At 53.2% G+C, this 18,858-nt stretch overlaps 1 protein-coding gene across 3 annotated transcripts in view; it reads right to left on the reverse strand.

Annotated features, from left to right (window-relative positions):
• Window positions 1-4,263: 4,263 nt before the first annotated feature.
• Window positions 4,264-18,858, reverse strand: part of TRPM2 (transient receptor potential cation channel subfamily M member 2) — a 52,325-nt gene continuing 37,730 nt past the window's right edge. For 2 of the 3 annotated variants that reach the window (XM_044005452.1, XM_044005450.1), the window contains exons 21-33: window positions 18,049-18,232; window positions 17,638-17,819; window positions 14,619-14,751; window positions 13,598-13,685; window positions 12,485-12,572; window positions 11,384-11,535; window positions 11,159-11,235; window positions 10,681-10,782; window positions 10,083-10,169; window positions 9,139-9,244; window positions 7,330-7,431; window positions 6,667-6,783; window positions 4,264-5,305 (exon numbers count right to left, since the gene is read on the reverse strand). In XM_044005452.1, the coding sequence (XP_043861387.1) occupies window positions 5,180-5,305; window positions 6,667-6,783; window positions 7,330-7,431; window positions 9,139-9,244; window positions 10,083-10,169; window positions 10,681-10,782; window positions 11,159-11,235; window positions 11,384-11,535; window positions 12,485-12,572; window positions 13,598-13,685; window positions 14,619-14,751; window positions 17,638-17,819; window positions 18,049-18,232 (1,544 nt within the window). In that variant the 3' untranslated portion in view covers window positions 4,264-5,179. The remainder of the gene's footprint in view (window positions 5,306-6,666; window positions 6,784-7,329; window positions 7,432-9,138; window positions 9,245-10,082; window positions 10,170-10,680; window positions 10,783-11,158; window positions 11,236-11,383; window positions 11,536-12,484; window positions 12,573-13,597; window positions 13,686-14,618; window positions 14,752-17,637; window positions 17,820-18,048; window positions 18,233-18,858) is intronic. The other variant, XM_044005451.1, reaches the window with a different exon arrangement.

Raw genomic sequence — 18,858 nt, forward strand, 5'->3', positions numbered from 1 at the left:
GCAGCCACTGCTCAGTCCTAGAAGCATGGCAGGGCAATGAGGGTTAAGTGACTTGCCCAGGGTCACACAGCTAGTAAGTGTCAAGTATCTGATGCCGGATTTTAACTCAGGCCCTCCTGAATCCAGGGCCAGTGCTTTATCCATGGCGCCACCTAGCTGCCCCTCCATCCTACACTTTCTTGAGAGGACATGCCCCCTCAACATGTGAACCTATCCCATGATGTCTCCTAAGCACTGCTTATTCCCCCAAATGGAGGGAAACTCCCCAGGGGGAGCTCAGATGGCGAGAAAGCAGTGCCTGTGGTCCCCAGAGCCCTCCAGGAATCTGAGGCTGGTGGCTTCTCTAACCCTTAGGGCCTTTAGTCTCCCCCTGATTGGCCAACCTTGCCCAGGCCACTTTCCTGAGCTTCCAGCCAAATCCACCTGTCCTGGGTTTTCCTCCCTCGGGGCCTTGCAGAGGAGTTGACACATCCTTCTTCAATAAATCTATCTGTTGCTGAGATGTGGGTGGCCAGGCATACATCGCTTATTTGACCTGTTATTCCTGCTGGACCCAGTTAACTTGCAATATGTTCAGTCATTTTCAGTCATGTCCAACTCTTTCTGACCCCACTGGAGGTTTTCCTGGCAGAGATGCTGGAGGGGTTCGCCATTTCCTTCTCTAGCTCATTTGACAGATGAAGAAACTGAAGCAAACAGGGTGAAGTGACTTGCCCAGGGTCACACAGCCAGTAAGTAAGTGTCTGAGGCCAGATACAAACTCAGGAAGATGAGTCTTCCTGACTCCAGGCCTGGTGTTCTATCCATTGTGCTGCCTTGCTGCCCCTTTAAAGTGTAATAGAGGGCTTTAATACTTTAGCTGAAATAATAAATCTCCAATAGTGAAAATTCCAGGCACTGAAATTTTACAAGCACTTAATTTTTTGAATTAAGTTTAGAAGTTGTGGGGAAGGGACAGAGAGATTTGGGGGTCATAAAGATAGCACTGGAACTGTTTAGGAAATCAGGTCAGGAAATATGGATGGAAGATTTTAGATCTGGAAAGGACCCACAAATGTTGAGGAGTGACAAGAGCCCTGGGCTGGAAGTCAGGGGATCTGGGCCCTCTTACCAACTCTGGTACTACATGGCTGTGGCTGAAGTACTTTACCCTCACCCTGGGCCCCTCTATGAAAGGAGGAGGGCAGTGGGCTAGATCAGGGTTCTTAACCTGGGGTCTGTGACCTTGGCTTTCTAAGCATTTTCGTAACTGTATTTCAATATACTTGGTTTCCTTTATAAGCCCATTTTGTGTATTTTATTTTAACATGATGCTAAGAAGGGTTCCATAGACTTCACCAGAGGAACAAAAAGGGTTAAGAACCCCTGGCCTGGACCTACTAGAGGCTGCATGGTGTAGAGGACCAGACTTGAACTTGGTGTCAGAGTTCAAATCTCCCCTCAGATGCTATCTATGTGACCCATGGCAGGTCACTTCATCTCTGTAAAAAGGTGGCCTCCAAGGGCCTTCCAGTTGTGGATCGATGAACCTATGATCACAAATGTTGTCAAGGTCCCTTCCAGTTCTGGTTTTCCAAAAATCATAGTACATAATTAGTAATAATAACAAGGAGCTCAGTCATGGCTCTGCAGGACAGTGATAGAAGAAAGATGACAGCTGGGTCAGGAGGCAGGCCTGAAGCAAAGGAATGAGCCCCCTGGACTGAAGAAGTTCTTAGAGAGATCTTGGGGGACTGGGATTTGGGGGTCCTGCCAAAAGGGTCTGTGTCCCCCACAGTTGGGGAGGTCCCATGATCCCCTGTCCCTGCTCCTTTGGAACCCCAAGACTGCTCAAACTCAACATGTTCATCTTCTTCCTAGGATTGTTTCAAAATTTAGAACCATCTGCTCTTAGCTGGAAGGGACTCTGAGACATCCTTGGACAGAGTCGCTAGTGGCCTGGGGTTGGGGAGGCAGGAGACTGTCTCTTTTGGAAGGCAGACTGAGATGGAGCCCCTGTGGGTGTGTGCTCATGGCCAGAGCCAATGAGATCTGGATCTGCTTACAAAACATCATGCCGTCTTTCTCCACGTCGTCCTTCGCAGAAGTCAGTTCATTTACTACCTCCAAATAATGCACAGATACCCAGCCCACATTCTACAAAGTAGTCTTTGCTTTCCATGCTCACAGGACCCTCAATGCTCAGAGCTACATGGGACTTCAGCATTCCCAACAAAGAGTTGTCCATCACTGGCTGGAAGCCCTGTAGGGGCGGGGAGCCCCACTCATTGCAGGCAGCCCTTCCCCTGTGGGCCGGCCCCATGTCCTACCTGATCCCCGCTTCTCTCCCTATGGCTTCTGCCCCACCCCCACCCCCACCCCAGTGGTCCCAAGACTAGTCCTTATAAGGAGAATTGTGTTGGCCATGATAACATTCGGCAGCCATGTATTTGAACACTGAGGGACTGAAATCTGCATTCATGGAGGGGGTGGGAAATCCCTGCTCTTCCAAAACACCAAAGAAGCCAGACTTCTGTTGTCATGCAGGAGTCTCCTCACTTTTCTTGGGCTGTGACCTCCTTCAAGCTGAATCATATCCCTCCGGTTCACTCCCCTCACCCCCAGCCTGGTAGGATCCTTTGCACAGGTTCAAAGTTCAGTCAGTAGTAACTTATCGGTTAATTGGTCATGGCGTCCATGGACGGTCTTCCACCTGATGCTCCTATGACAGCATCCTCGGCTTCTCTGGCCATTCCATAGATTGTCCATTTCCTTCCTAAAGTGAGGCCCCCAGGACTGAAGACAACCCTGTAGATGTCATCGGAGCAGGATGGGTTACGTCAGGGCTGTCACCGGACATTCTTCCCTTCCTAAAGCAGTTCAAGTACTACATCACACTGTTGACTTGTGGCACTGACCTTGTGGTCCACTGTGACCCCAGAATTTTAGATTCCATACCACCCCCATCTTACATGGTAAAGTGGATTGGGGGCTCCTTTTAAAACTCGATATTTATTCCTGTTAGAGCCACCTTATTCTATTTGGCCCAATGCTCTAGGCCACACAGATTTCTTGGATTGTTATCCAGTGTACCAGCTGCTATTCTTTCCCATTCTCTACCAAGCTGATTGCCATGCCACCCATACCCCCCAAGTCATTGATAAAAATGCTATGAGCTCATTCTCCTCAACAATCAATGAGACACATTCCCCATTCACTGGTGCCCCTTCCTACTCTGGCACGTGCATGTTCTTGGTTGCTTAGCAGTTGTTTCATCCTGTGATAACAGAATCCCTCCTCGGAGGCCTCTTCCTTGTGGGAAGGCTCTCTGGTGCTACTGGTCTGAGGAAGCAGTGGCCATGCATCCTTGACACACTATATGAGTGCCAGGCTCCTCACCAGGCTGACCTGGCTCCAATATCCAATTGGATCTCATGTACACCTAACCAGAGCAGGGTGGTGAACCGCACCAGCCTTCCTGAACCAAAGTGCTGGCCTCTAAGCACCAAAGGGCCACGCAAGAGAACAGAACATCCTCCTTCTTCTCTTGGCACCAAAAATCCTCCCAGCTCCGATTTATCCAGCCCTGACTATCCCTGATCCCCAAATGTGGGTGGGATGTTGGCACCGATGCTGCAGTTAGGGTGTTTTCACCTAACACCTGTGGCCTGACGTGAGACTCTCAGCTGGGCAGCAAATGCTGGCTGTGAGGGGGCACCAAGGAAGAGAGGGAACAACCAGGCCTGGGGGGCCCTGGCAGGTCAGTTCCTTAGAGCTGGAATGTGGGTCATACAATGAGCAATGGGGAATGTTCCAGGAACAATGCCGGATCTTGGGCATCATGGTGGGAATGAGCCAAGAGGCAGGAATTCCCTGATTTCCACATAGTCGAGTTCATGAAGTGTGGGGAGAAAGAACATCAGATCAGGCATGGGGTCTTGGGGAGGAAGGGATTCCAGAGAAAAGCTCCGGGGTTCAGGCAGAGCTGTGCATGGCCCAGGGGCCAAAATGCCACAGATTTGTCCCTTCCGAGTCACATCAGGAAGGCATGTGAGTTGGTGCTTTGGAATAAACCTGGGAATTGGGAGGCAGGGCCCTGTAAGTGGCTTAGCCTGAGGGACAATGAAGTGTAGGCCCCTGGCTCACCTGCCTTCGAACGCCTGCAGGAAACTTAAGTCCACAGAAGTTCAGGACCCCCCCACCCCCCATTCAGCCCACACCTGTCCTGATCCCTCCTCAGCATCTACAGGCCAACCCAGACAGAAGAGGGCAGCAGCAGCGTGGGAGGAGGAGCCAGTGAGTAGGTTTAATGTCACGTCTGTTACCAGGGCCCTCCTCCTCGGAGCTATGGGCAGATGCCATGAGAAGACACTGGGAAGGCTTTGTCAGGGCCCTTGGGATCTGGGCACCAGCCCACCCACCCTGGTGGCCCCATGAAGCCCTGGGACACTCCATGCCTATGACCATTTGGCACCTGCTGTCAATTGGGAATGTCCCCACTGTCCCCAGACCACAGACGAGCTCCGCTGGCCTGAGACTTCACTGGGGAGGGGTGGGCACCTGGGGGTGTTAGAGCCATGCTAAGTCCCAGTCACAGACAGAGGCTCTGGGGGCAACCTCAGGAGAACACGGAGCCCAGCAGTAATTGGAGGGCCCTGGGCAGAGACAGGGAAGATGTTCTGGAAAAGACCAGAAGGACAACATGGGCTGGAAACCTGTGGGTCTCTCAGGTTCGCCTCTCCCTGGGGCCTGGGGGTGGGGAAGAAAGGGGACGTATCTCCCCTGATGACACTAGCAGAGAAGGCAAGTCCCTGGCCCTCCCTGTCCTTCACCCTAGGCCTGGGTCTTCAGAGCCACACCCCACCCACCACCGGCATCAATGCCTCCTGAGCAGCCTGGCAGCCAGTCTGGATTGCAGGGAGGCAGTATGGCATGGGGGAGGTCGGGGTCAGCACTCTGAGATGGATCCCAACACTTCTACTGGCATCTGGCCCAGGTTGGCAGCTGGCAGCCACCGGGAGTCTCACTCCCGCCTCTAAGAGAATAGCAGTGAGTCCACAGGGACTGGAGAACAGGGTGAAAATCTTTCTCATCATGGCAGACATGGAGCTCAATGGACCAGACGGCTCATTTCTGGCCAATAAGAACCCAGGTCTCTGTTGTCTTCTCGCGCCAAGGCACACGGAGTTTTGGGGTGGCCCTAGTAATAGGCACCAAAGAGGGCAGAGGCCTTCTGGAGGATCTCCTTGTGATTTGCGTAGAGTGGGATCCTCTTGTCAACCACCTGCCATCGGATGGAGACCTCTGGGTCGCAGACTTGGAGATGCTGGGAAGAAGAGGAGGCAGCTGTCCATCACCCCAGTCTGTCTCCTCAGAGCTCCCCGGCCCCCTCGAGTCACCTTTCACTGTACAATCTTGCCCATGGGTGCTACCTTCCTTTCCCTGACCCATCTGAAACCAACCCCTCCAAGCTCTCCAGTGCAAGACATACCATGCTTCCCTGTCCTTCTGCATTAGAAATGCCCAGAGAGAGTGGGCTCCTTCACTCACCAGGTCTTCCTTGGTGTCCTCACATGAGATGTTCCTTCTCCCATCTCCTTCTGCCCATCCCCATGTCTGGAAGGCCCTTCCCTTTCCTCATAACCCCTGGCCCCCTTTAGGACGCAGGTCAGTGCCTTCCACAAAGTCTTGCACTGATCCTTGGGTCCCTCCTCCCATCCCCTTATAATTACTTTTCCACGACTTCATGGTACATGTTGTCTCTCCCAGCTAAACTGTACACTCTCTGAGGGCAAGGGCTGTTTCCTTTTCCTCTTGGTATTCCTAGTGGCTAGCACAGTGCCTGGCACATAGTAGGTACCTAGTGAATGTTTATGGATTGATCGATTGGTCGGTCCAAATCAGATTTGTTAAAGAAGGCTGTTGACTCTGCCATTTCTCCCTTTTATCATGGCAGTTCAAAGAGCTACTAGCAGCACAAGCCAAAAAGTGATGCATTGTCCGGCCAGACATCCTTGTCATCATCAAGAGTCTGCCTTAGTCTGTGATCTGTGACACAGCTCACCCTCTATCCCCTCCTTTGGCCAGGCCATCCATCAGACACATCTGTCACCCACTGCATCAGTGGCCTCCCAGTCACATCCACGTGCTCTCCAGATGGCATCCCTACTGTATACCATCACATGAATCTGCCTTCTGAATATGAGGGGGTGTTCTACGCCCCCTTCCCATCTCTCCTGTCTCTTAAGGGAGGCCTGCCAAGTCTCAATGATACCTGTGAGGTCAAACTGACCTCTGTCAAGACAACAATGTGTTTGCCTTTCGTGGTGCCCACGCTGGGAGCAGTGGCATGTGGGCATCTAAGCCCTCCCTCTTCTGAGCCATCATCTGCCACAAATTCTTGGTGATTTTCCTCTCTTAGTTCTTCCATTTATTCTCTCGGGGACCTTGGGCAAAGCATCTCACTGCCTAAGCCTTGGCTTCCTCATTTTTGAATGAGAATCACGATCCTCACACTAGCTAGAGGTTGTGAGCAAAGAGACTGCTCCACCGTGGTGGCAAATAGACTGTGCCGCTAGTGCTGGGAAGAGCCATCAGAGTGACACTGACAGCCTCCTCTGCCTGATCATGCCCTCATGACAGGTGAAGCCGACCTGGGGCAGTGGGGAATGCGTAGAAGATGCTCACAGAATTCAGCCGCTTCAGCTCCAAATCATTCTGGTCCTTGAAGTGAACACTGATGGCGATGGTTTCTATCCATGCATTATCCGTATTCCTCGGGTCATCCACATAGCCTTTATAGACCTGGGGAGGGCAGAGTGGAGGGAAGGGGCTGACTCAGTGCTCAGGAAGCACCTACTGTGTGCAGGGAGCTGTGAGGGCCAAGGAACTTCTTCCCAGATGCACTTGCATCCACCCTTTTCTTTCCAAGCCCAGGGCCACCACCTTAAGTTCCAGGTTAGACCCTTCTGCCTGGTTGTCTCCTCTATGGTGTTTCCACCTCCACATCCCCCTTCTCTGAGCCATGTCCCACAGCTGGGCTGAATTAATATTTATTAATTAGATTGCCCCGCTACAAGCCTGGGGCTCAATCCTTCCGTGCCTTCCCACTGTCTTCTGAATAAAGTCCCAACTTCTTATCCTGCTCATCATGACCCTCCACAAGCTCCCACCTTTCCTCTGCTCTAAGTCTAGCCAGGCTGGCCATCCTGCTAGCCTCCTCCCCAGGATTTTCCTCATCCCCTGGGATGCCCTCCCTCCAGTAGCCTCTATAGGCTCTCAGGCTGCCCGGTCCATCCTCAGAAGGAGCCTCCCCAGACCACCTCCTCCCCCACGCTGAGGCCAGCCTACCTCAGCACCTTGCTTCAGCAGCGTCTCAAAGTATTGCCAGAATTCTTGGCTCAGGATCCTCTTCAGCTTTCGAGGCAGCATCTCCCCGGGCTCCAGGGACCCCTGGAGAGAACCAAAAAAGGACATGCAGATAGTAAGTCTTTTCCTGACATCCCCTTTCTACAGGTGAACAAATCAAGGATCAGAGAAGTGAAGGGCTCTACCCACAGCCACAACCTTGGTAAATGGCAGAGCTAAGACAGGAGTCCAGGACTGACCAAAGGACTACTAGAGTTGACAGGAGCCTCAGAGGCTGTTGGGTCGAATCCCTGTCTAAGACTTGACTCCCAGCATGTGGTCAGCTGGACCTTGCGGGAGGGCCTGCAGGGAGATGGTCCCAGGCAGCCTCATCCCCCCAGGACAGCTCCAATTCACAACTCCCAGATCCAGAATGTGGAAGCTCTGAGAGAGAAGGGCCCCTCCCTGTACGAGAATCCCCACGGTAATATGTCTGACAAAGGGTGTGGGGCTCAGTCCTTGAAAAGGAGGAGGCCGCCACCTCCCGGGGCAGCCACTTCCTTTTGCATTCAGGGAAGGTTTTTCATTTTGAAGAAGCCCTGTAGCAGGAGCAAAGACCTCAGGGATGGCTGTTTGTCAGAAATGAGGTCTAGAACAAGGAGAAGTGGCAAGTGAAACATTTTGTTGCACAGTGAAAAGAGCATGAGCTTTGGAGGACCTGTGTTCAAATCCTGGCTCTGTTAACTTACTCCTTGTGTGACCTCGGGCAAGTCTCTTCACCTCTGTGGTCTCAGTTTCCTCATTTGTAAAATAAGGGGGTTGGGCTAAATTACCTCTTGTGTCCTTCCAACTCTCGAGTCTAAGCCATGTCAGAGAGGGACTTGGACAGGGATGGGCGGGGGATGATCAGGGCATGGGGGTCCTGAGGTCCTAGGACATGAGGTGTGTGAGTATAGAAGAGAACAGAATATCAGGGGCTGTGCTCAGAGAGAAAAGATTCTTCTAAGTGGGCTCTTTCTTAGAGATGGGGTGGGCCAAAGGATGACTGTATCATTGTGGGGATAAAGGAGAGGAGAGGGAACCACTCAGATTGGGGAATTAGGAGGCCTGGCTATGATAAAAGTTTGTAATCTCCAAGGCTGGTGGTGAGAAGAAGGGTCAAGAAGACTAGGAGCTAGGTGCCAGAATGACCTGGACACTGATAGATGAGGAGGGGTGGTCAAAAGGGATTCCCTGCACCTCAGATGAGACCTACCCACTCTGAACAATGGGTCTATAGCCCTCCATCCACTCTCCTCTCCTGTAAGATCCCAGAGGAAAGGAAAGTGCTTTACTCATTTCTTTACTCCCACCCCATCAAAGTTCCACTTTAGTTCCTCATCATGACTTGGGAAGACCCCAGGATCTTCAAAGCCATCCCAATGGAAGCTGTAATGATGGAAGGGCTTTGACATTCATCCCAGTAACAGATTGTAGATGCCTGCTAACTGTGAACCAGAAAGGATCATCACCTGGCTTGCAACAGAGATGTGGACATTTGGACCATGGCTCCTCACAAAGACCACCTACCTGAAGCATACAAGCACTGTCCTCTGCACTTGTGAAGAGGCCAAGTTCCACATCAATTAAGTCACAGATCCTTGAAGAAATTATTCTGACACTAACACTCATGAAGTATTTACCCCTCACCTTTTAGCACAAGTCCTTGTGCTGAATATTAAATACTTAATTTAATAGATGTCTGTTGAATGAATGAATGAAAAATAGAAGGAAGGGGCACTGACATTAGCCAACTGGCCAATGGCCACATACCCCCGGTAAAGCCCAGTGCTCCGACAGGGCATGCTTGACGACCAAGATTTCCAGCATCTTCTTTATGCTTTTTCTACAAATGGCACCATCTTGATTCCGCCGCCAACTGTAAGAGAGGAAAAAGTTACCTGTCCTGGATCACACTGAGGGCTGATGCACCTCCCAACCAACCACCAACCCCGGAAAGAATTCAGGAAGTCTATTAAATGAAGTCCCTTCATTTTCCTTAAAATAATAAGCAGTATCTACCTACTTAAAACCATCAACAAACATTATATGTAATGGGAATAAGTTAGAGGCTTTCTCAATAACATCAGGGGTGAAACAGGGATGTCCATTTTCACCTCTATTATTTAATATTGTACTAGAAAGGTTAGCTTTAGCAATAAGAGAAGAAAAAGGAATTGAACCAATTAGAATAGGCAAGGAGGAAACAAAACTATCACTCTTTGCAGATTATATCAACTAAAAAATTACTTGAAACAATTAACTTTAACAGAGTTGAAGGATATAAAATAAATCCACATAAATCATAAGCATTTCTATACATGACCAACAAAGCTCAGCAGCAAGAGATAGAAGGAGAAATTCCATTTAAAGTAAATGTAGACAATATAAAATACTTGGGAGCCTACCTGCCAAGACAAACCCAGGAACTCTATGAACACGATTACAAAACACTTTTCACATAAAATCAGATCTAAATAATTGGATAAATATTAATTGCTCATGGATAGGCCGAGCTGTTATAATAAAAATGACAACTCTATTTAAATTAATTTACTTATTCAGTGCCATACCAACCAGACTACCTAAAAATTATTTTATAGAGCTAAAAATGAGGTCCCTCCAGTCTCCTCAGACTTCCTTTGTGGTACAGAAGAGGCTGCTAATCATGTTCCCAGGACCCTAGCAAGGATGCCAGGCACCAGGAAGCCACTCACCGTGTGATAACTGGGTGCAGGGCATGGTTCGGTCCAAAGCAACAGAGGCTTCCCCTGCCCCGTAATCCTGTGCGCCCCATGGGGTTCCTGGCACAAGAAGGCATGGTTAGCATAGGGACTCTCCAGGACAGAGTCCCCAAGGTCAAGGGCAGACCCATAGCTGATGGAATGCCACCTTCTTGTGATGGAGTTTGGGTTTGAGACAATGGAAGCTGCCTCTGCCAGCCTTCTGCCCTGGCATGTCCCCTGTGGGTACCTCTTTTGGAGCAGCCCTGGACCAGCTCAGTGTGTATGTGGAACATCACAGATGGCCTGAGGCTCTTGCATGTGGCAGCACAGCCAGAGTCACCTTAAGAAAACCCTCCAACACCTCACTGCTCTAGGTAGCTTTCAAAACTATTTGCTGCAAAAAGGTGCCAGCCTGTTGGGCAGAGGACGTCCCCTTCACACATGACATCAGAGCCACTGCCTTTCCAGGGAGTGGCATCGTGCATTGGATGGGGGCGGGGGTGGTGTGGGAAACCCAGGCTGTCCCTGATCCTGAAGGCTAGGGGCAGGGCGAGGGTAGGGGTGGGGAGAGGAATCCAAGCTGACTTACAGTGAGAGCCCATCCTGCACCATGTACGGTCCGTGGAAGCTCTGCCTATTGATCAGTCCATCCATGGTGTTATAATTGATCCTAGACAGAGACTCCAGAGAACTGGAAGACAGAGCAGAGGCAGGCCCTGGGGCTCTTAGTGGGGCCTCCCAGAAAAGTGGAACAGGGATGGCTGAGGGCAGCAGGGGACAGCAAGGAGGGAAAGCCTGCTTTCCCAAGGTGGCTTTAGCTCCCACAGTGTGGGAGGGCTGCAGGCTGATCTGACAGAGCCCGGAGTGATCAACACTCTCCACCTCCCCCTGGACAAGCTGGGCTGCTGATGGTGGCAGTCCCAGAATCCCAGGGTTGGCCCTAGCCAACCCAGGGTTCCATGGGTGGGTGGCTCCTCTGGCCTCTACAGGACCCCTCTCTTCCCCCCACCCCCTCTGGTGGCCCAGCCTCCTCCAGAGAGCAGGAGGCTCCTTGTCACCTGACTCACTTTCCCACAGGATCTGATGTGGCCTTTTCCTTCCTCTCCGCCGTGTAAAAGGGAGGATCATAGATATGGAATTCCTGCTGTGAAGAAACCATCTTTCAACCAATGCTCTGTGCAGGCCGTAGGGCTGGCATCTTGAGGGGGTGGCAGAGATCCAGGCTCTCTACCCACAGGTCCCTTCAATGGCCCATGGAGGCAACCTTCTCCCGAGGCCCTCTGGGCTCTTACCTCCCAGGGCACCTTCTCATTGGGCACAGGGAACCGCATGACAGTGGAGTTGGGGTACAGTAGGTGGCGGGCGTTCACATGGTACAAGTCTTCTGTATCCTCAGGCTTGTCTCCTGAGTCATACTCCTTCCCTTCTGGCATCTTCTTGGATACTGTGGGGTGAGGGGCAAAGGGGGGAGATGCCTTGGGAGCCTCCCCCCAAGACCAGGAAGCCCCAGGACTCTAGAGACTCTCCCCTCCTCAGGTCAGGTCAAGCCCATCATTCCTGACTGCCCTCTACACACCTACACACACACACACACATGTGTATGCACATGCACACGCACACACATGTGCGCATACACACACTTGGGAAAACCAAAACACATCTTCCAAAACACATGCCTAACTGCCGTTTGTCCTGGAACCTTCCAGGGGGACACACTCTGCCTCCCTGCCCTCCCTAGTATCCCCATCTGGAGTCACCTAACCCGTCTCTATCTTCCAAAATCTCCCAGCCATTCTTGCCTTCCCTGGCCCATAATCTCAGTGAGCATTTTAAGGTCTATAAAGTGCTTTACAGACATGATCTCATTTGATTCTCAAACAGCCCTGGGAGGTAGGTGCTGTTATCATCTGTTTTACAGAGAAGGAAACTGAGGTGAGGAGCCACTTGCCAGGAAGTGGCTCCCAGGTCAGCCAGACCTGACCTCCTTCCTCTCCCCCCAGCCCCCACCCTAAGGGTGAGAAGTCTTCTGGATTACTCTCCACCTCATCCACATTAGACTGTCAGTGAAGACTCAGATGTGAACCACTGGTGAGCCCTGGCCTGAGGCCAGAGTTGGGCATGACCCAGGAAGTCCCTGGGAATCCAGCTGGGCTAGGGGGACTATTCCAACCCTCCAGGAGGTGGCCAGAGGTGTTTTTCTTTTCCCGATGCCCACACAGTGTTTAAACAGAAGAAAAAGAAATCCCCAACCAGCCATCCCTACAAACCCTCTGGGAGCCAGGGCTAGGGAGGCAATGTGGTGCAGTGGGGAGAGAGTTGACTCTGGGAACAGGGAACCAGAGTTCAAATCCTGCCCCCAGTGTGCACTTGGGCACGTCACCCACAAGACTTACCCAAGATGGGCACATCCTCCTCAGAGCCAAAACCATTGTCCCTCAGGGCCCGGATGATCCAGGTCAGGGCCTTGGTTGACTGGAACATCTGATCAAAACATGCCAAGCAGCCCGGGTGAGGATTAGGGTTAGTCAGTGCGTCCTCTCGGGCACCAGCAAGCAATGCTTTGGCTGTTAGGAACTTGGCCCCACTGGCCTGCTCTGAGCATCACGGAAATTCAATTCTATTCTTGACTAAGGCTGACCCCCGAGCCCCTCACCACCATATTGAGAGCTACTTGACTGGAGACATTAGCTCAATTATCCCCAAGACCTGGGGCCCAGGGATGAGGGCCTCGGGGCCACTTCTCATCTCTGCCCCAAAGGAAGGCCCCACAGATGTGGAAGTTTTTGAGGACAGGGCACAGGCACAAACAGGGCACAGGCACAAACATCAACACCTTGCCAGATATTTGAAGCTCCTGGGCCTGGAAGAGGCCAAGATGTGGCCCCTAGAACCCCTTCTCCTCCCCTCCTCCCCAGAGAACACAAGGCACAGAGAACAGGCCTTGGGGACATGTGGGGGCCCTGGGGAACAGGGTGGCCACCTCCAAACCCAACCACGGACGAAGGCTGGGGCCCTCCCAAAGTGGATCAGTCTGGCAAGGGGCACCCGATGGTCAATGGTGCCTCATAGAAATCACACTCTGGGTATGGCCCAGGGTTCCTCCAGCTCAGTGTCTGTGTCTGCCCTAAGGAGGGGAGGGATGGGACCAAGGCAGGCCTGGCAGTCATCCCCCATGATGCCAACAGGCCTTGATATGACCCAGACACAGCCTCCACAGGGGTCGTCTGCCTCTGGAGACCCCCTCCCACCCAGCAGGTGCTGCCCTCCTGGCACTGCCCACAAGACACCTTCCTGATTCTCCCGCTGATTCTGCTCCTTAGTCTTATCTATGGCCATGTAAGCTCCCTGAGGAAAGGGCCCTTGTGTTCCCAGCCACTCACACAATGAGTATTTAATACATGTTTGTGGGTCCATTAGTCAGTTGACCTTCTGAAAACTCCCCACCCATCTCCCCAATATCTGAGGCCACCGAAGCCTCAGAAAACCTTACCCTGTGCGTGGCTCACCTGCTCTTCCAGGTACCCCAGCCGCTGCTCCACAGAGCCCATCCTTTTCAGGTGATCCAAGTCCAGCAGGTCCATCATGACGTCAATCCTGAGACAGAGCACGTGCCCCCTCCCTCAGAGAAGGCAGGTGCCAGGCAGGCCCATGGCCAAGGTGGCTCTTCTGGAGCAGAGCCCCCAGCACACAGGTGACCCGCCCATCTCCTCCCTGGTTGCTCTAAGGCCTCCCCTCCCATGCCCTCTGGGTCCTTGCTCCATCAAACGTCACTCCGCCCTCTCGCTTCTTCCGTCTTTCGGTCCCCACTGAGGCCAGAACCCCCAACGCTGCTCTATCCTCCCCTCTCCCAAAACACATCCCTAGGAATGGCCAGCAGATGAGGAGTGTGAAGAAGAGAGGGAGGCATGGGAAGACCTCTACCAACTGATGGAGGATGAAGGAGGCAGAACCAGGAGAGCGACACTGAGGCCTTGGACGCCACAAGGTCCGTGGGAAGAGCAGCGACCCCAGAAGGGTGAAAAGGGGCTCCAGAGAAGAAGAGGGAAAGTCACCTCCCCTCCCCTCCCCCCTTCCTTCTTGGGGGGTGGAGCATGGGTTCCAAATGCAGCATAGAAGACTAGACTTGGCTGATGCCCCTGGGGTTGGCAGAGGAGGTAGGGGATACATTACCCACTCAAGCCTCCATCCGCTGGACACAAAGCCAAGCTCCAGTCCCACCCTCCTCCCTGATCTCCTGCTGAGTTAACTGCTTGCTGGTCACCATCCCTCCCCACCCCTCAGGCTTCCCAAGCATCCTGTATCTGTCTCCCCAGGTGAACTCCCAAACTGCTCTTCGAGAGCAGGTCCTGGGTCTTCCTTTCCTTTCCCAGGGTGCCAGGAACATGCCAGGCTCTCAACAAAACAAGTGGTCAACCCCAGAGGGTCCATCTGTTCTGTGCTATCGGACCCTGGTGACTCTGGGCCCCCCAGTGACCCTTAGCCTGCCCGCCTGCCCACCTGACACCCCTGCTCAGGGCTTAGTCTTACTTATTGCCCATGTCCTCAATCTTCTGCTCTGTCCTTTGCTTGAGCTGGTACTGCTGACTCTGCAGGTAGTTCTCCTTCAGGTAGATCTCCCAGGAGAGCAGAGTGGCCTCTTCATTCTTCTCCAGCTTCTTCTCTGTTGGAAGGGAGGCAAAGAAGGAGAAGCCAGCATCTCCAGAGGCCTGGCCTAGGCCCACGTGCCCCCCGGCAGCCCCACCAGGTCTGGCCAATGGGTCCTGAGGCCCGGACACCAGAGAAGGGAGGGAGCAGGGCCATGCACAGAGAAGGTTGGATGGGTCTCAGCTCCCGTCTGAGAAGCGTCCAGCTCCTTGGAAAAGTCCTGCCAGCTGTCTACCCTCAGGTCCCCTCAATAGCACCAGGGTCCAGACAAGAGGGTGGGGTGAGAGGTCTCTTGTGGGCCTGGCACTGGGCTCAGGATGAAGACACAGACCCAAAAGACTCAGGACCTGCCCTCAAGGGAAGAGGGCCTGCCGCAAGGCATCATCCGAGAGACAGTGAGGTAGGGGAGCACAAAAGCCTGGAGAGCTAGAATTTAAAAAGACATTGGGGGATCCTAAAGGATGCAGCCCCAAACCTGAAAGGCGCTGGGGCCCAAACTGCCAACAACACATGCCCAGTCGATTCCAACAAAGGGCCCTTCCCCTCAGCTCCTCCCTTGCTGGGGCTGCCCCACTGGCTCCCCAGAGCCTACTGCAGGTGCCTGGCTTCAGAAAATCTCAGCCGCAGCTTGCTCACATAGCTAGCATACTTCCTGTGTCCTCAAGGGGCAGGCCCTGGGTTCCAGCAGCTGAGGGATGACCCAGGAATGAGTTGCAAACCCCTGGGCAGAAGAGGGAGGAAGGAGGAGGGAGCTCTCATAAGGTGAGAACAGCGAAATCACCTGCATCCTTGAACTCACCACCACCTAGGGGAGACCCCCTGCACGGCCCACCCCACCTAGGGGCTCCCATTTAGATGGAGCTGGGCACCCTGGTGCAATGCCCGCCCAACATCGAGATGGAGAACCCTGCCCTGCAGCTTCTGCCTCATCATCCCCCACCAAAACTACCTCTTCCTCCTTGTTCCCCACCCTCCCCCTGCTCTGATGGAGATGGGGGGGGGTTTGGACAGTGGAGAGCTCCTCCTAGCACCTTCATTTAAAGAGGTGGCCCATCACTTGGGGAAAGGCTGAACAAATTGTGGGATGAGATTAGGATGGAACACTATTGTGCTGTAAGAAATGATGAGCAGGATGCTATCAAAAGGACGTATGGGGGCAGCTAGGTGGTGCAGTGGATAGAGCACTGGCCTTGGATTCAGGAGGACCTGAGTTCAAATTCGGCCTCAGACACTTAACAATTACTAGCTGTGTGATGCCAGGCAAGTCACTTAACTCCAATTGCCTCACCAAAAAACAAAACAAACAAACAAACAAAAAAGGACTTGTGAAAATGCAATCCATCTACAGAGAAAGAACTGATGGTAGCTGAATACAGATTGAAGATTTTTTTTTTTAGTTCCTCTTTCTAAAGTTTTTTGTCTGTTTTCTTTCACAACTAGACTACTGTGGAAATGTTTTGCATGACTGCTCATGTATAGCTTATATTGAATTGCTTGAGTTCCTAAGGAGGGGTGGGGAGGGCGGGAGGAAGAGAATTTAGAACACAAGTTTTAAAAATCAATGTGAAAATCTCTTTATACATGTAATGGGGAAAATTCTAAATTAATTAATTAATTAAAAAAAAAATAAAGAGGTTGCCTAGTACAACCATCTCCTCCTTCCTCCCCCAGGTACAGATCTTCATCTTGCCCCCTCCCCACCTTTCACTTTCTTTTAATGTTTTCTCCCCTTTAGACTGGAAGCTCCCTGAAGGCAGGGACTGTCTTTTCCCTTTCTTTGTATCCACACTTCTTAGAACAGTGCTGGGCACAGATAAGGAGCTAATAAAGGCTTGTTGCTGGCCGACTGACAGGCCTGTCTCTCTCTCATCAGGAATACAGAAATGGAGGGCCTACCCCACCTCCTCCATTCAGCTCCTTCCCTTTAGGTTGGAAAACATCACTCCCCCACTCCACAACCTGCAGTGGCTCTCTATCACTTCCAGGATGAAACACAAACTCCACCCTTCATCTCCCAGCCCCTTGCGTCTATTCCAGGCTCACTGTGTCTGTCTCTCCCCTCTCTCTCTCTCTGTCTCTGTCTTTGTCTCTGTCTGTCTGTCTCTATCTCTATGTCTCTCTCTCTCTCTCTCCCCTTCCCCCTCCCCCTTCCCCACCTCCTCCTTTTTTTAGAATCCCTCCCTGCCTTATCGGCTCAGCCCAGGGCCACCTTCTCCAGGAAGCTCCCCCGATCTCGCCTTCCTTAGGGGATGGCCTGGCCTTTGCGTGTCTGGGTCCGTGTTGTTCCCCCTCCTTCCCCCGACTGTACACTTTCTGCAACCAGGCCTGCAGAATGAACTCGATTTACTTCTAGGGAAGGTTTCCAGCCTGGGAGGATGGGGAAGTGGCAGGGAGGGGGCCCCTGCCTGAACTGGCCATCTGGCCTTCGGTGGCCTCTGCTAAGCCAGTGGGTGCAGACCTGTCCTGCACCCTGGACCAACACCAAGGCTCCTCCCCCTTCTGTCTGATTGATTTCCTGTCGAGGGCAGGTGCAGGGGAGAGGGAGATCAGGCAAGTCGCTCCTGAGCCCTACCGAATGGACCTGCATCAAACAGGAGGAACAGGACCCCTAACTTCCTGGGGCTGATGGTGGAAGCCCCGGGCCAACGTGGCAGGCACGGGGTGGCAGGCACAAAGTGGTAGGCCCGGAGTGGCAGGAAAGGGGTGCCAGGCATAGGGTGGCAGGGCCCGGGTTGGCAGGAACGGGGTGCCAGGCCCAGAGTGGCAGGAAAGGGGTGCCAGGCACAGGGTGGCAGGCCCGAGGTGCCAGGCCCGGGGTGGAAGGCCCGGGCGCCGTGGGGATAGGCACGCCTGCTCCCGCGGGATGCTGACTTCGGCCTTGAGCGCCCGTGTGGACGCTTACTGAGCTGCTTGTGCCTCTTGGCGGGTTTGCCCAGGATGACTCTCTTGACAAACAGCTGCAGGTGGTTGAAGAGGATGAAGGGCGGGGGCGCGGGGGGGCGCCCATGATACTCCTCAATCAGGTCGTGCCGCTGGAACTTCCAGATCTGGTCGGTGTGCTCCTGGACCTGCTGGAAAGTGTAGCTGCGGGGTGGGGGGTGGGGGGGGAACAGCCGGTGTCGGGGCTGGGGGCGGAGGGACCCCCAGCCGCCCCAGCTCAGGGCCCCAGACTCCCTTTTTCTCCTCATTCCCGGCCATTCCCCCGCAAAGCTGAGGCCCTGAGCAGGGCCCTGACCCTGCCTCCTGGCGGAGGGTGCTCCCGGCCCCTCCCTCCAGCCCCGCGGCGGGCCCCGCCTCCCAGAGCGCGGCTCACTTGAACATGGCAATGAGAAGGTTCAGCAGCAGGATGTTGGTGAAGAGCAGATACAGGCAGAGCAGGATGACCGTCAGCCACTCGGGGAACACGGGCTTGTTGCTGACCTCGCTGCTCTCGGGACACTTAGGCTTGTAGGGGTCCGTCCCATTGGGGCTGCACTGCTCTGGATTGAAGTTCACCCCTGCGGACAAAGCCAGGTGAAGTCAGCGGTCAGTGCGGGGCGGGGCGGGGCACTGCCAAAGCCCAACGTCCTGCCCACCATGGATCTAGGAAGCTCTGGGAGGCCCGTTGACCCATCGGATCCTCTGAGGCGGGGGCAGAACCGCACTTCCATACTGGGAGCTCCCCACAGGCAAGGGGAAAGAAAAGAAGGAGGGACAGGAGCTGGGGCCAGGGGCTCTTCGCCTGGGCTTGGCTGACGGGCGCTGGTTTCTTTTCTATCTCGATAACTGTCATTTCCTCTGTGACCCCCTGGACTTTATCCTATGTGTGTAAAAACATGGCAGTCAGTGGGAGCCACCCATGCTCTTCATTCAGCAGCGTGACAGCCAAAGGGGTCACCTGAAAAAAGGGGAGGAGCCCCTCCCTGACCTGGGACCTGCTCACTTCCAAGAATTTAGCTCCCCGCCTCCAGTGCAGGAGAAACCAACATCTCAATATCTTCTCTCAAAACTCATCTCGGGGCAGCTAGGTGGCGCAGTGGATAGAGCACCGGTCCTGGAGTCAGGAGTACCTGAGTTCAAATTTGACCTCAGACATTTAACACTTACTAGCTGTGTGACCCTGAGCAAGTCACTTAACCCCAAT

Source organism: Dromiciops gliroides, chromosome 4 (genome assembly GCF_019393635.1).
Source record: "Dromiciops gliroides isolate mDroGli1 chromosome 4, mDroGli1.pri, whole genome shotgun sequence".
In the NCBI taxonomy this organism is placed as follows: Eukaryota; Metazoa; Chordata; class Mammalia; order Microbiotheria; family Microbiotheriidae; genus Dromiciops; species Dromiciops gliroides.